Source organism: Arachis stenosperma, chromosome 1 (genome assembly GCF_014773155.1).
Source record: "Arachis stenosperma cultivar V10309 chromosome 1, arast.V10309.gnm1.PFL2, whole genome shotgun sequence".
NCBI classification, from domain to species: Eukaryota; Viridiplantae; Streptophyta; class Magnoliopsida; order Fabales; family Fabaceae; genus Arachis; species Arachis stenosperma.
This window is the reverse complement of record NC_080377.1, coordinates 55,393,182-55,410,268: the sequence shown is the minus strand read 5'-3', so window position 1 is coordinate 55,410,268 and position 17,087 is coordinate 55,393,182. Positions and strand designations below refer to the sequence as shown.

Here is a 17,087-nt window from a genome sequence, read left to right as displayed (position 1 = left end):
TTTGTGAATTTAATAAAATATTTCATGTTATAGTAATTAATTTAGTATATTTATATTATGTTTAATATAAAATAAAAAATAAAAAATAGTATAATATAACTAAAAAAATGTTACAAAAGATCTTTTGTAATATTTTTTAAGTATTACAAAAAATATCTATGGTAACATTTTTTGAAGTGTTATAAAAAATATCTATGATAACATTTTTCTAATTATTACATAAAATATCCACAATTAGAAAATGACTTAATACAGACAGATTTATAGACATATTTGGTATATATTACAGACGGATTTTTGATTATCGACAGAATTACCAATGAATTTTGTCCTTCTGTAAAAGCCTCATCGGAAATTATTTATTGACGGATTTTTTTCTGTCGGAAAATTACCGACGAATTTTTACCAGTTACCGACGGATTTTTTCTCTGTAAATTCTCCATCCATTTCCCAAAGCCGACGAACTTTTCGACGGATTTTTCGACGTATTTTCGTCTGTAATTACAGATGGATTTTTCGACAGATTTTTTGTCTGTAATTTAAATCTTGGAAAATCATCTCACACTCATATTACAGATAGAAAATTCGTCTGTAAATCTGTCAGAAAAGCAAAATAGATTTTTTTTTTATTTTTCCAATTACAAAATAAACTTGTTTTCATACAAAATAAATATAAATTTAATACAAATTTTTATCTAATTTGTATTCGAATATTTATAATATTACAAAAATAAACAAATTCATCGTATTATAAAATTAAAAGAAAATTATTATAAACAAGCAAGTCATATAATTCAAAACATAAACAAAGTGTATTATCAACTATAATCCTCAGTATATTGTTCAACCATATTAAATTTTACATAATTTTACATATATTACAGAAAGATTAACTGAATTCTTTCTCAAAAAATGGACATGAATCAGCATCCATCAACCATATGTGCATGAATTCTTCTTGAACCTGATAGGTTTGATTCAGAAGAGTTGATCACCAAAAGGAAAGTAATTTTCGTATGGTGCTTTGTTTGACATGCCAGAGCCTTCAACAGCAAAATAAAAAATAAGCATTGAGAAGAATTATGCAAATGCTGCTCTAATTGCATCAGGCTGAATAGCCTCTCCAGGAGACCCAATTGCAATTCTTTGGACTGCCATCAATTCACGTGGGAACAACGAAGGATCCACATCCTCTTCTGCCCAACTGTGGCACAGAATGAGAAAAAAGATAATGTTAATACAATGATTGAAGTTTTACACTAGGAAAGAGCTAGATACATATATATATATATATATATATATATATATATATATATATATATATATATATATATATATATATATATATATATATATATACCCAGAAACACCATCAGCAATAGCAAGAACTCCCCCATTAACTGCAGTTAGGTGAAATTCTTATCAACATCACCTTGGAGAACCCATCCAAAACTTAACGTCTTGCAAAAAAAAATATATTTACGTATGGTGCACGAAATTGTGATTCATTCTTTTCACAACTCAAACAGTCCCCGGTAATGGCTCCAAAAACTTGGTGCTCAATACCATGGTCTAAACATAATTTCACAACTTCGCACAACTAACCAGCAAGTGCACTGGGTCGTCCAAGTAATAAACCTTACGCGAGTAAGGGTCGATCCCACGGAGATTGTTGGTATGAAGCAAGCTATGGTCACCTTGTAAATCTCAGTCAGGCGAATTCAAATGGTTATGGATGATTTATGAATAAAGCATAAAATAAAGATAGAGATACTTATGTAATTCATTGGTGAGAATTTCAGATAAGCGTATGGAGATGCTTTGTCCCTTCCGTCTCTCTGCTTTCCTACTGTCTTCATCCAATCCTTCTTACTCCTTTCCATGGCAAGCTGTATGTTGGGCATCACCATTGTCAGTAGCTACAATCCCGTCCTCTCAGTGAAAATGTTCAATGCGCTCTGTCACAGCACGGCTAATCATCTGTCGGTTCTCAATCAGGTTGGAATAGAATCCATTGATTCTTTTGCGTCTGTCACTAACGCCCAGCCTTCAGGAGTTTGAAGCTCGTCACAGTCATTCAATCATTGAATCCTACTCAGAATACCACAGACAAGGTTTAGACCTTCCGGATTCTCTTGAATGCCGCCATCAATTCTAGCTTATACCACGAAGATTCCGATTAAGAGATCCAAGAGATAAACATTCAAGCCTTGTTTGCTTGTAGAACAGAAGTGGTTGTCAGGAACTTGTTCATAAGTGAGAATGGTGATGAGCGTCACATAATCATCACATTCATCATGTTCTTGGGTGCGAATAAATATCTTAGAACAAGAATAGGCTGAATTGAATAGAAGAACAATAGTAATTGCATTAATACTCGAGGTACAGCAGAGCTCCACACCTTAATCTATGGTGTGTAGAAACTCTACCGTTGAAATACATAAGAATAAGGTCTAGGCATGGCCGTGAGGCCAGCCCCATGATCTAAGATAGCATAAAACTCTCAAAGATAGCTACCAAGATATGAATACAATAGTAAAAGGTCCTATATGTAGAGAACTAGTAGCCTAGGGTTTACAGAAATGAGTAAATGACATAAAAATCCACTTCTGGGCCCACTTGGTGTGTGCTTGGGCTGAGCATTGAAGCATTTTTGTGTAGAGACTTCTCTTGGAGTTAAACGCCAGCTTTTGTGCCAGTTTGGGTGTTTAACTCCCATTCTTGTGCCAGTTCCGGCGTTTAACGCCGGGCAGTTTTGAGCTGATTTGGAATGCCTGTTTGGGCCATCAAATCTCGGGCAAAGTATGGACTATTATACATTGCTGGAAAGCCCAGGATGTCTATTTTCCAACGCAGTTGAGAGCGCGTCAATTGGGTTTTTGTAGCTCCAGAAAATCTACTTCGAGTGCAGGGAGGTCAGAATCCAATAGCATCTGCAGTCCTTTTCAACCTCTGAATCAGATTTTTGCTCAGATCCCTCAATTTCAGCCAGAAAATACCTGAAATCACAGAAAAATACACAAACTCATAGTAAAGTCCAGAAAAGTGAATTTTAACTAAAAACTAATAAAAATGTAATAAAAATTAACTAAAACATACTAAAAACAATGCCAAAAAGCGTATAAATTATCCGCTCATCACAACACCAAACTTAAATTGTATGCTTGAACAGTGCATATATCTTTTGAATTTGTTGTTCATGAATGTTGGCTCTTGAAAGAATGATGAAAAAGGAGACATGTTACTGAGGATCTGAAAAATCATAAAAATGATTCTTGAAGCAAGAAAAAGCAGTGAAAAAAAAGGGGAGAAAAAAAGAAAAAAAGAAAAAAATAATGAAGTTGTGATCCAAGGCAAAAAGAGTGTGCTTAAGAACCCTGGACACCTCTAATTGGGGACTCTAGCAAAGCTGAGTCACAATCTGAAAAGGTTCACCCAATTATGTGTCTGTGGCATGTATGTATCCGGTGGTAATACTGGAAGACAGAGTGCTTTGGGCCATGGCCAAGACTCATAAAGTAGCTGTGTTCAAGAATCATCATACTTAACTAAGAGAATCAATAACACTATCTGGATTCTAAGTTCCCATAGAAGCCAATCATTCTGAATTTCAAAGGATAGAGTGAGATGCCAAAACTGTTCAAGCATACATTCAGAAACCAAAAGTATTGCCACCACATCAAAATAATTAATCTGTTATAAAATTTAAAATTCATGCAATTCTTCTCTTTTTCAATTAAGAACATTCTTCATTTTAAGAAAGGTGATGGATTCATAGGACATTCATAACTTTAAGGCATAGACACTAAGACACTAATGATCATAAGACACAAACATAGATAAACATAAGCATGATTTTTCGAAAAAAAAAAAACAGAAAAATAAAGAACAAGGAGATTAAAGAACGGGTCCACCTTAGTGATGGTGGCTTGTTCTTCCTCTTGAAGATCTTATGGAGTGCTTGAGCTCCTCAATGTCTCTTCCTTGCCTTTGTTGCTCCTCTCTCATGATTCTTTGATCTTCTCTAATTTCATGGAGGAGGATGGAATGTTCTTGGTGCTCCACCCTTAATTGTCCCATGTTGGAACTCAATTCTCCTAGGGAGGTGTTGATTTGCTCCCAATAGTTTTGTGGAGGAAAGTGCATCCCTTGAGGCATCTCAGGGATTTCATGATGAGTGGAATCTCTTGTTTGCTCCATCCTTTTCTTAGTGATGGGCTTGTCCTCATCAATGAGGATGTCTCCCTCTATGTCAATTCCAACTGAATAACAGAGGTGACAAATGAGATGAGGAAAGGCTAACCTTGCTAAGGTAGAGGACTTGTCCGCCACCTTATAAAGTTCTTGGGCTATAACCTCATGAACTTCTACTTCCTCTCCAATCATGATGCTATGAATTATGATGGTCCGGTCTATAGTAACTTCGGACCGGTTGCTAGTGGGAATGATTGAGCGTTGGATAAACTCCAACCATCCCCTAGCCACGGGCTTGAGGTCATGCCTTCTCAGTTGAACCGGCTTCCCTCTTGAATCTCTCTTCCATTGAGCGCCCTCTTCACAAATGTCTATGAGGACTTGGTCCAACCTTTGATCAAAGTTGACCCTTCTAGTGTAAGGGTGTTCATCTCCTTGCATCATGGGCAAGTTGAATGCCAACCTTACATTTTCCGGACTAAAATCTAAGCATTTTCTCCGAACCATTGTAAGCCAATTCTTTGGGTCCGGGTTCACACTTTGATCATGGTTCTTGGTGATCCATGCATTGGCATAGAACTCTTGAACCATTAAGATTACTACTTGTTGAATGGGGTTGGTAAGAACTTCCCAACCTCTTCTTTGAATCTCATGTCGGATCTCCGGATATTCACTCTTTTTGAGTTTGAAAGGGACCTCGGGGATCACCTTCTTCATGGCCACAACTTCATAAAAGTGGTCTTGATGCACCCTTGAGATGAATCTCTCCATCTCCCATGACTCTGAGGTAGAAGCTTTTGCCTTCCCTTTCCTCTTTCTAGAGGTTTCTCCGACCTTAGATGCCATAAATGGTTATGGAAAAACAAAAAGCAATGCTTTTACCACACCAAACTTAGAAGGTTTGCTCGTCCTCGAGCAAAAGAAGAAAGAAGAGAGTAGAAGAAGAAGAAATGAAGGAGATGGAGGTGGCTTTGTGGTTCGGCCAAAGGGAGAGAAGTAGTGTTTAGGTTGTGTGAAAATGAGGTGGTGAAGGTGGGTTTATATAGGAGTGGAGAGAGGTGTATGGTTCGGCCATTATGGGTGGGTTTGGGAGGGAAAGTGGTTTGAATTTGAATGGTGAGGTAGGGTTTTATGAAGGATGGATGTGAGTGGTGAAGAGAATAGTGGGATTTGATAGGTGAGGGGTTTTTGGGGAAGAGGTGTTGAGGTGATTGGTGAATGGGTGAAGAAGAGAGAGAGAGTGGTGGGGTAGGTGGGGATCCTGTGGGGTCCACAGATCCTGAGGTGTCAAGGAAAATTCATCCCTGCACCAAGTGGCGAGCAAAAATGCTCTTTATGCCAATTCTGGCGTTAAAAGCCGGGCTGGTGCCCATTTCTGGCGTTTAACGCCAGCTTCTTACCCTTTTCTGGCGTTTAACGCTAGTCTGGTGCCCCTTTTTGGCGTTAAACGCCCAGAATGGTGCCAGACTGGGCGTTAAACGCCCATTTGCTGCCCTTACTGGCGTTTAAACGCCAGCAAGATTTTCCTCCAGGGTGTGCTGTTTTTCTTTCTGTTTTTCATTCTGTTTTTGCTTTTTCAATTGATTTTGTGACTTTCCATGATCATCAACCTATAGAAAACATAAAATAACAAAGGAAATTAGATAAATATAACATTGGGTTGCCTCCCAACAAGCGCTTCTTTAATGTCAGTAGCTTGACAGTGGGCTCTCATGGAGCCTTACAGATACTCAGAGCAATGTTGGAACCTCCCAACACCAAACTTAGAGTTTGAATGTGGGGGTTCAACACCAAACTTAGAAGTTGGTTGTGGCCTCCCAACACCAAACTTAGAGTTTGACTGTGGGGGCTCTGTTTGTCTCTGTTTTGAGAGAAGCTCTTCATGCTTCCTCTCCATGGTAACAGGGGGATATCCTTGAGCTTTAAACACAAGGGATTTTTCATTCACTGGAATGATCAATTCTCCTCTGTCAACATCAATCACAGCCTTTGCTGTGGCTAGGAAAGGTCTGCCAAGGATGATGGATTCATCTATGCACTTTCCAGTCTCTAGGACTATGAAATCAGCAGGGATGTAATGGTCTTCGACTTTCACCAAAACATCCTCTACAAGTCCATAAGCTTTTTTTCTTGAATTGTCTGCCATCTCTAGTGAGATTCTTGCAGCTTGCACCTCAAAGATCCCTAGCTTCTCCATTACAGAGAGAGGCATAAGGTTTATGCTTGACCCTAGGTCACACAGAGCCTTCTTAAAGGTCATGGTGCCTATGGTACAAGGTATTGAGAACTTCCCAGGGTCCTGTCTCTTTTGAGGTAATTTCTACCTAGACAAGTCATCCAGTTCTTTGGTGAGCAAAGGGGGTTCATCCTCCCAAGTCTCATTACCAAATAACTTGTCATTTAGCTTCATGATTGCTCCAAGGTATTTAGCAATTTGCTCTTCAATGACATCTTCATCCTCTTCAGAGGAAGAATACTCATCAGAGCTCATGAATGGCAGAAGTAAATCCAATGGAATCTCTATGGTCTCAGTGTGAGCCTCAGATTCCCATGGTTCCTCATTAGGGACCTCATTGGAGGCCAGTGGACGTCCATTGAGGTCTTCCTCAGTGGCGATCACTACCTCTTCCTCCTCTCCAAATTTGGCCATGTTGATGGCTTTAGACTCTCCTTTTGGATTCTCTTCTGTATTGCTTGGAAGAGTACTAGGAGGGAGTTCAGTAATTTTCTTGCTCAACTGTCCCACTTGTGCCTCCAAATTCCTAATGGAGGACCTTGTTTCAGTCATGAAACTTTGAGTGGTTTTGATTAGATCAGAGACCATGGTTGCTAAGTCAGAGTGACTCTGCTTAGAATTCTCTGTCTGTTGCTGAGAAGATGACGGAAAAGGCTTGCCATTGCTAAACCTGTTTCTTCCACCATTGTTGTTGTTGAAACCTTGTTGAGGTCTCTGTTGATCCTTCCATGAGAGATTTGGATGATTTCTCCATGAAGGATTATAGGTGTTTCCATAGGGTTCTCCCATGTAATTCACCTCTTCCATTGAAGGGTTTTCAGGATCATAAGCTTCTTCTTCAGATGAAGCGTCCTTAGTACTGCCTGGTGCAGCTTGTATTCCAGACAGACTTTGAGAAATCATATTGACTTGCTGAGTCAATATTTTGTTCTGAGCCAATATGGCATTCAGAGTATCAATCTAAAGAACTCCTTTCTTCTGATTCGTCCCATTGTTCACAGGATTCCTTTCAGAAGTGTACATGAATTGGTTATTTGCAACCATTTCAATGAGTTCTTGAGCTTCTGCAGGCGTCTTCTTCAGATGAAGAGATCCTCCAACAGAGCTGTCCAATGACATCTTGGATAGTTCAGACAGACCATCATAGAAGATACCTATGATGCTCCATTCAGAAAGCATGTCAAAAGGACACTTTCTGATCAATTGTTTGTATCTTTCCCAAGCTTCATAGAGGGATTCACCTTCCTTCTGTCTGAAGGTTTGGACTTCCACTCTAAGCTTACTCAATTTTTGAGGTGGAAAGAACTTTGCCAAGAAGGCATTGACTAGCTTTTCCCAAGAGTTCAGGCTTTCTTTAGGTTGTGAGTCCAACCATGTCCTAGCTCTATCTCTTACAGCAAAAGGGAATAGCATAAGTCTGTAGACCTCAGGGTCAACCCCATTGGTCTTGACAGTGTCACAGATTTGCAAGAATTCAGCTAAAAACTGATGAGGATCTTCCAATGGAAGTCCATGGAACTTGCAATTCTGTTGCATTAGAGAAACTAATTGAGGCTTAAGCTCAAAGTTGTTTGCTCCAATGCCAGGGATAGAGATGCTTCTCCCATAGAAGTCGGGAGTAGGTGCAGTAAAGTCACCCAGCACCTTCCTTGCGTTGTTGGCATTGTTGTTGTTTTCGGCTGCCATGTCTTCTTCTTTGAAGATTTTTGTTAGGTCCTCTACAGAGAGTTGTGCTTTAGCTTCTCTTAGCTTTCGCTTCAAGGTCCTTTCAGGTTCAGGGTTAGCCTCAACAAGAATGCTTTTGTCTTTGCTCCTGCTCATATGAAAGAGAAGAGAACAAGAAAATATGGAATCCTCTATGTCACAGTATAGAGATTCCTTGAGGTGTCAGAGGAAAAGTAAAATAGAAGGAAGAGGTAGAAAATTCGAACTTATCAAGGAAAGATAGAGTTCGAATTGTGCATTGAGGAGTAGTGTTAGTCCATAAATAGAAGGATATGAGAAGAGGGGAAGAAATTTTCGAAAATAAATTAAAAAGATTTTAAAAACATTTTGAAAAAATACTAATTGATTTTCGAAAACTAAGAGTGAAAAAGAAATCAAGTGATTTTTGAAAAAGATTTTGAAATTAGAAATCAAAAAGATATGATTGAAAACTATTTTGAAAAAGATGTGATTAAGAAGATATGATTTGAAAAACAATTTAAAAAGATTTGATTTTAAAAAATTAATAACCTGCCTAACAAGAAAGATATGATTCAGACATTAAACTTTTCTCAACAGAAAAGGCAACATACTTGAAATGTTGAATCAAATCATTAATTGTTAGGAAGTATTTTTGAAAATGGAAAGAAATTGATTTTGAAAATATATGATTGAAAAGATTTGATTTGAAAAAGATTTAATTTTGAAAAAAATTTGAAATCTTGAAAAAAAAATTTGAGTTAAAAAAAAATCTTCCCTCTTGTGCCATCCTGGCGTTAAACGCCCAGAATGGTATCCATTCTGGCGTTTAACGCCCAAAACACTACCCTTTTGGGCGTTAAACGCCCAGCCAGGTGCCCTGGCTGGCGTTTAAACGCCAGTTTTCCTTCTTCACTGGGCGTTTTGAACACCCACCCTTTTCTGTGTAATTCCTCTGCTGTATGTTCTGAATCTTTAATTCTCTGTATTATTGACTTGAAAAGGCACAATTAAAATTTTTTTTGGATTTTTAATAATGAGGAATAATCAAAGTGCAACTAAAATCAAATAAACAATGCATGCAAGATACCAAACTTAGAAGTTTGTATACTATTGATACTAACAAATTGAGAATGCATATGAGACACAACAAAACACTCAAGACAAGAGAATTTAAAGATCAGAGCAAGGAAATCATCAAGAACAACTTGAAGATCAATTCGAAAAATGCAAGAAGAACAGAAACATGCAATTGATACCAAACTTAAAATGAGACACTAGACTCAACAAGAAACATAAAATATTTTTGATTTTTATGATTTTGTAATTTTTTTGGATTTTTTCGAAAATTAAGTGGAAAAGAAAATAAAGATATCAAAATTCTTAATGAGAATGCCAGGAATCATGCAATGTTAGTCTAAAGCTTCAGTCTAAAGAAATTAGACATGGCTAGCCAAGCTTCAGCAGGACATTACATTCAAGAGCTAAATTGATGGGAATCAATCAGCTTTGGTGATGATAAGAACATCACCTTGAAATACTAGAATTCATTCTTAAGAATTCTGAAGAAAAATACCTAAGCTAAGCAACAAGATGAACCGTCAGTTGTCCAAACTCAACAATCTCCGGCAACGGCGCCAAAAACTTGGTGCACGAAATTGTGATTCATTCTTTTCACAACTCAAACAGTCCCCGGTAATGGCTCAAAAAACTTGGTGCTCAATACCATGGTCTAAACATAATTTCACAACTTCGCACAACTAACCAGCAAGTGCATTGGGTCGTCCAAGTAATAAACTTTACGCGAGTAAGGGTCGATCCCACGGAGATTGTTGGTATGAAGCAAGCTATGGTCACCTTGTAAATCTCAGTCAGGCGAATTCAAATGGTTATGGATGATTTATGAATAAAGCATAAAATAAAGATAGAGATACTTATGTAATTCATTGGTGAGAATTTCAGATAAGCGTATGGAGATGCTTTGTCCCTTCCGTCTCTCTGCTTTCCTACTGTCTTCATCCAATCCTTCTTACTCCTTTCCATGGCAAGCTGTATGTTGGGCATCACCATTGTCAGTGGCTACAGTCCCGTCCTCTCAGTGAAAATGTTCAATGCGCTCTGTCACAGCACGGCTAATCATCTGTCGGTTCTCAATCAGGTTGGAATAGAATCCATTGATTCTTTTGCGTCTGTCACTAACGCCCAGCCTTCAGGAGTTTGAAGCTCGTCACAGTCATTCAATCATTGAATCCTACTCAGAATACCACAGACAAGGTTTAGACCTTCCGGATTCTCTTGAATGCCGCCATTAATTCTAGCTTATACCACGAAGATTCCGATTAAGAGATCCAAAAGATAAACATTCAAGCCTTGTTTGCTTGTAGAACAGAAGTGGTTGTCAGGCACTTGTTCATAAGTGAGAATGGTGATGAGCGTCACATAATCATCACATTCATCATGTTCTTGGGTGCGAATAAATATCTTAGAACAAGAATAGGCTGAATTGAATAGAAGAACAATAGTAATTGCATTAATACTCGAGGTACAGCAGAGCTCCACACCTTAATCTATGGTGTGTAGAAACTCTACCGTTGAAATACATAAGAATAAGGTCTAGGCATGGCCGTGAGGCCAGCCCCATGATCTAAGATAGCATAAAACTCTCAAAGATAGCTACCAAGATATGAATACAATAGTAAAAGGTCCTATATGTAGAGAACTAGTAGCCTAGGATTTACAGAAATGAGTAAATGACATAAAAATCCACTTTCGGGCCCACTTGGTGTGTGCTTGGGCTGAGCATTGAAGCATTTTTTGTAGAGACTTCTCTTGGAGTTAAAGGCCAGCTTTTGTGCCAGTTTGGGCGTTTAACTCCCATTCTTGTGCCAGTTCCGGCGTTTAACGCCGGGCAGTTTTGAGCTGATTTGGAACGCCTATTTGGGCCATCAAATCTCGGGCAAAGTATGGACTATTATACATTGCTGGAAAGCCCAGGATGTCTACTTTCCAACGCAGTTGAGAGCGCGCCAATTAGGCTTTTGTAGCTCCAGAAAATTCACTTTGAGTGCAAGGAGGTCAGAATCCAACAGCATCTGCAGTCCTTTTCAGCCTCTGAATCAGATTTTTGCTCAGATCCCTCAATTTCAGCCAGAAAATACCTGAAATCACAGAAAAACACACAAACTCATAGTAAAGTCTAGAAAAGTAAATTTTAACTAAAAACTAATAAAAATGTAATAAAAACTAACTAAAACATACTAAAAACAATGCCAAAAAGCGTATAAATTATCCGCTCATCAACGTATAATTAATATGTACATATATGAATCACTAAAGCATCAAGTGCAAGCTTTTTGTAAGACCTTTCAATTATTTTCTCTTCAATTGTATACTATGGATTTTCATTGTACAAGATATTAAGACCAACCAAAAGTATAAATTCAGTGCTTCAAATTGGTTGTTGTGCCAGAGTTGGATATATATCTTGTCAGATATTTATAGAAACTTTGTGCCAATACAAGTGAGATATCGCACTTACTAGATATACATGCTTTTAGTTTATCTATAATGACTAATGCTAACAATGGCATTCATTCTAGATTAATATCAATAGGTTTTATCTTGATATTGTAATAATTTTATAAGTTGCATCATAGACATCATGTGTTGCAATTTTTTTAAAATTAGATAATAAAATCCAGTTTGGTGCCTTACATGTATGCTGCCTATATAGAAAAGCATAGATAATAGTGAACATAGTAATAATGCACAACAATTACAAACCTCCGTGCAAAATCAGAAAACTTGTACTTATTTCTTCTGTCCAATCCTATGAGCACGATCCAGAGCTTTAACTATTGGTTCTCCAATAGTATCTACTAATGCCTGGTTCTTGCTCACTTGCTCCATGGCCTTGCTGCAAATTTCACAATTAATCTGTTTGGAAGCTGCTAAGGTGGGACAGAATTTCAATTTAGAAATGTTAAGAAGTTAAACTCCTATCACGATTAATATAAGGTCCTACAAAATGTAATTCAAGAAACTTTCTCTCTACCATCTAAAGATAAAAGCAACGACAAAATTATTGAAAAGATAGACTACAATTATCAACTCCAAAAACTATACCATCTCATGCATCAAACACATGATAAGATGATAACACAAGTATTAAGAACTAACTAATAACTGCCAAACTTGTCCCATCCCAAATTACAAGATAGTGAAGAATATGATCTATAAGCATCAACAAATTACCTGTTCCTTGAGATTCAGTCCCAAACCTTATTTCTTCCATCGTCACAATACCATCTTCCAGCCCATTATCTCTTGCCTAATCAATATTAAAGTGAATTCAAACACAATGCAAACACAGAAACTGGAATGCTGTGGTTATCAAAATAGAAATGGAAACCTACAAATTGTACTAAAGTTTCTGCCCACTCATGAATCCGATGCCAGAGAATAAGACATTTCCTATGTCCTTTATCCATCCACTCAGCACGTCCTATCAGATTAGAATACCACTTTAGCAATTTTCTCAGAAGCAGTCACAACTCACAAGAATAATAAATCACAAGAATAATAAATTTACTGACATGAACCATACCATCAGCTACTAAGGTTGAAAGGAATGCTTCTCTAGCTTCATAAGTAAGAGACCCTGCACTATCAAAAAGCAGGAAACAATCATATGCCATAAATGTGAAAATAAAATGCGAAAAAAAAAAAGAAATATGGGAACATTTGAGACCTGTCAATTCAATAATAATAATAATGAAATTTGCAAGTAAGCAAGAATTTTTTGAACTTACTTCCAATTACAGGATTTGAAAATAGAGAAAATTCTTCTTCAAGCCCAATTACAAATACCTTTTGTGTTCTACAATAATCTAGAATAAGATCCTTCCACAGTTGTACCTGCTTCTTTCTAGTGTCTCTTAATGGTTGCAAACTGAAAATCAGAAACCAAGTTGCATGCAAACCAACCACAAATTTATGAATGTGTCACTATGAATTTACATTTAATAATAAACAATATGTAATGAATTTTACAAACAAAAGAGAAAAGAATGATTCTGAATAACCATAGTTATGTATAACCTGATAAAACATTCTCATTACATGTAAAATTAGGAGTTCTCAATGTTCATTAATCATTGAATTTTCCATGGGCTGACTTCTAATATGACTCATGAGTCGAGCAATGACACTGTTTGATACATGTAAACCAATGTTAAAATATAGTTCTTAATCATGTTGTCAAAATGGATTCAACGATTCAGCTGAGATCACAGTAGCCACTAGCCACTGTTAACTTTAAACCATTACCAGTTAGTTAGTTACTACTGCTTACGAATTGCCTATAACAAAATTGCAGCATATATACATCGATACCAGGGAAGCGCCTAGGAAAGAAAAGACGTAATACAACTGCAATTAAAGCAATCCATTTCCCAACATCACCCCTGTATATATAACAATTAATTAGGCCAATGGAAAAAGGATCTGCTGTGACCTCTGAGTAATGCAGATCCAAGAGAAATCAATCAGAAAGAAAGAAGAGAGAAAAGAGAGAGACTCAGGGATCTAGTAGAATGCATTGAAGGTGTAGTACATGTAATTACCGTGAGATTGGTTATTTGTACCTGAACTATACACAACAAACTCACGCGCCTACTAACAGAAAAGGTGCCAGCTCAGCACAGCTTCATAACAGATTCTAACTTATTCTAACTTATCATCTACTAACAACTCTCACTAGCTGAAGAGAGGGTGAGGTACCTAAAGAAGCCAAAAATCCATGAAGGTAAGCTGAAGAAAATGTATGGAATGAGTAAGGATGTAAGAATGTTGGTGTTCCAGTTTGTACGATCCAAAATAAGCAAATAGCTGCAGATGAGTGATTAGTGATTATATTATGGAGATGGAACGATTGAAGAGGGAACAACAAGAGATACATACATAGCAGCGATGGAAGCAATGGATTCAAGCACCGTGACTCCAGCGCCGGATACAGCAGCTAGTTTAACAGCGTTTTTGGCGAGTTTATTAGCAGCAAAACCAAGGTCCCTCAGATCTGAACCGATTAATTTAGCTGCTTTATCTTCAAATTCCCTCCTCATTGCTAAGTAAAATCTAGGCTTCAATAATATAAGTCCTGGGACCAGAATGGCTAGATGGTAGAATAGTTTTTCTAGAAAACTGTAACATAATAAGAGGCATAATAGTAGTCATGAACCCTCTCTATTAAAATTTTAAACTCTTAAGTAAAAGGCACGTGAATGTTTATATATTGATTACTAACTCCTCCAATCCTCTTACCATTGCTTCAGAGCTCACAGAAGATAAGAATTAAAGGGTTAAAAATTGATTATGTCTTCAAGACTTGGGAGAGATAAGGAGGGCCAGCTTTACCTGAGAACTAATATAATTCAGTGAACCCTGATGAACAAGCTGCAAAATACATAAGCCAACAACACAGAAACCAATACAGATTAAATATTGAACTAAACCTTATTTACCAGAATAACAATTCTGAAACATAAAATAGAACTCCATAAGGGTTATGCAATTGAAATATTAATCTGAGTATTTTGACCCGCTAGACCAACTTGATCTCGTCTAACAGATCCATCGCTAGTTCTAGCAGATCCTGAGTATTCCTTCTGTATCAATCAAATCGAATCGATGCAACAGACGCAGTCAAGTCACCAAGAGAACTCCACTGCTCAGCCACCCTTTTATATATTACATTGGAAGTCTGAACCCTCTCCAACATACATATTATGCACTGTCATGCTCTGCAACATTCACAATCTCAATTACTATCAACATAATCTCATAATTAGCATATAATTAGAGACATGAAACCCTAACCTTGAGTAGAAGCATTACAGATCCATCGTTAAGAGTGAAGATATCAGAAATTTAGAAGCAAATTTAGAAGCATAATGTCAACAAGATCTTGAGCTGTAATACTGAATAACAAGCAAATGATTATCAAACAATGAAAGTTGTAAATAATTATCAAACAAATAACTCAAATTGAATTAGAAATTACTTGAACATAGCAGAACAGAACAGATTCAACGTTCGTCCAAGCAAATGATTCAAACAAAAGCTTCGATTGCAGAAAAAATTCATCAAAATTAGAGTAAACCCACATATTCAACGAAGCACAAAAAGTAGAGTATGATAAACCTAAAACTGGCACAGAAAAATTGAGTCCTAAGGTTTATCACGAAGAACAGAATCACAAAATCAAGATTTATATACCTGAAATTTGAGATGGTTACAAGAAGAAGTGAGAGAGCGAGTTGAGATTAGATGAAAGAGGCGCCAGAGGGAGTAGATGCGATGAGAGCGTCAGCAGAGAGAGCTCTGCGACGATGGGAGTAGACGCGACGAGAGCGGTGGCAGGGGGATCTCGTAGGACGCAAGGGATGACAGAGAGAGATTGTGCGACGCAAGCGGCGGCGGCAGCGGCAACGGCCACGGCGGAAGAAGCAGAAGTAGCAGCCACGGAGAGAAGAAGTAACTTGTGCCAGGGAGAGAGGAAGAAGCTCGTGTTTGGTTTGTGAGTGGAGCTCGAAATACAGTTTGAACGGGGGCTGCCACGGAGAGAGAGAGAGAGGGTATATGTTAGGTCTAAATTAAAATTTTCAGATGGAAAATTTTAAATTACAGACGGATTTTTCGTCTGTAATAATTTAATAAAATGTAGCGTTTAGAGAGGGTATATGTTAGGTCTAAATTAAAATTTTCAGATGGAAAATTTTAAATTACAGACGGATTTTTCGTCTGTAATAATTTAATAAAATGTAGCGTTTTGTTTATTTAATTATAGACGGATTTTTCGTCTGTAACCATTTTTCATGAAAAAAAGTAATTTTACTGATAGAATTATCGACGGATTATGTTTTCCGTATGTAATTTATGCTAATTTATTTTTTTTGTTTTCCGATAAAAAAATCCTTCTGAAATTCTGTCTGTATTTCTGTGGGATAAAATCCGTCGGAAATATCCGTCTGTAATAACTAGTTTTCTAGTAGTGATCTATTGAATATTTTTTAAGTGTTATAAAAAATATCTATGGTAACATTTTTCTAAGTGTTACAAAATATATCTATTGTAAAATTTCTTTAAGTGTCACTAAAAAATGTCTATTATAATATTTCTCATAATATTATTATAAAAGATCTATTGTAACATTTTTATTAAATATTATTAAATCTTTAGAAAAATGTTAGTAAAATTTTTTAGTAACATAGAGTATATTTAACATTTGTTAAAATGTTACTAATATACATAGCTAACATTTTAATATGATTTTGTAACATTTTTTAAATGTTAGTAAAAGCCAATTACATAGTAGTAAATTTACCTTTTTTTCTGTAGGTAACTTACACGTAGAATAGCATTAGAAGCTTTAGGAAGATAAAAAAAAAAAGTCAAGTATTTGTTAAGGAAATTTGTTTTAGTATAATTTATTTTAATTAATTTTAGGAAGCAAAATATTAATCATTACTCTTTTAGCTAGTATAATAAACCTTTTGGCTGGTATTTTTGTTAAACATAGTATGATATATGGAAAATTAGTAATTTTTTAGAATAATTTTATTAATTACATTAATATGATATGAAAAATTAGAAATTTATTTAGGTTAATTTTATTGATTATAGTAAATTTTTAAGGGAAGTTAATAAACTTTTAGAGCAATTTTATTAATTATAAAAAATATTATGGAAAGTTAGTATTTTTTTATTAACTTTATTAATTTTAGTAAAATCTTAAGGGAAATTAGTAATTTTTATAAGATTAATTTTATTGATTATAGTAAGATGTTATAGAAAATCAGTAACTTTTTTTTAAGAGTGAGTTTATTAACTATAGTAAGATCTTAAGGGGAATTAGTAATATTTTTAGATTAATTTTGTTAATTATAGTAAAATATTATTCGGAATTAGTAATTTT

General features: G+C 36.2%; 1 protein-coding gene and 1 non-coding gene across 4 annotated transcripts; one reads left to right on the top strand and one right to left on the bottom strand.

Annotated features, from left to right (window-relative positions):
• Positions 1 to 7,603: 7,603 nt before the first annotated feature.
• Positions 7,604 to 7,711, top strand: LOC130948401 (small nucleolar RNA R71). Its single transcript, XR_009073043.1, has one exon. It is a non-coding gene; the product is annotated as a small nucleolar RNA R71 (small nucleolar RNA).
• A 2,934-nt stretch (positions 7,712 to 10,645) lies between these two features.
• Positions 10,646 to 14,268, bottom strand: LOC130939919 (vacuolar protein sorting-associated protein 25-like). Of its 3 annotated transcripts, none has more exons than XR_009070218.1 (8): positions 14,075 to 14,268; positions 13,895 to 14,002; positions 12,925 to 13,064; positions 12,720 to 12,773; positions 12,529 to 12,617; positions 12,368 to 12,443; positions 11,897 to 12,029; positions 10,646 to 11,271 (listed from the first exon to the last, which is right to left on the bottom strand). XR_009070218.1 is itself a non-coding variant. In XM_057867988.1 (8 exons), exons 1-7 carry the CDS (start codon positions 14,233 to 14,235, stop codon positions 11,924 to 11,926), a joined length of 765 nt encoding a protein of 254 aa, XP_057723971.1. In that variant the 5' UTR covers positions 14,236 to 14,268; the 3' UTR covers positions 10,646 to 11,271; positions 11,897 to 11,923. The 3 variants fall into 3 exon arrangements, 2 of the variants coding, with proteins under 2 accessions (XP_057723971.1, XP_057723975.1); XM_057867988.1 differs by having other exon boundaries at positions 11,897 to 12,060; XM_057867992.1 differs by lacking the exon at positions 13,895 to 14,002 and having other exon boundaries at positions 11,897 to 12,060; positions 14,075 to 14,240.
• Positions 14,269 to 17,087: the final 2,819 nt, after the last annotated feature.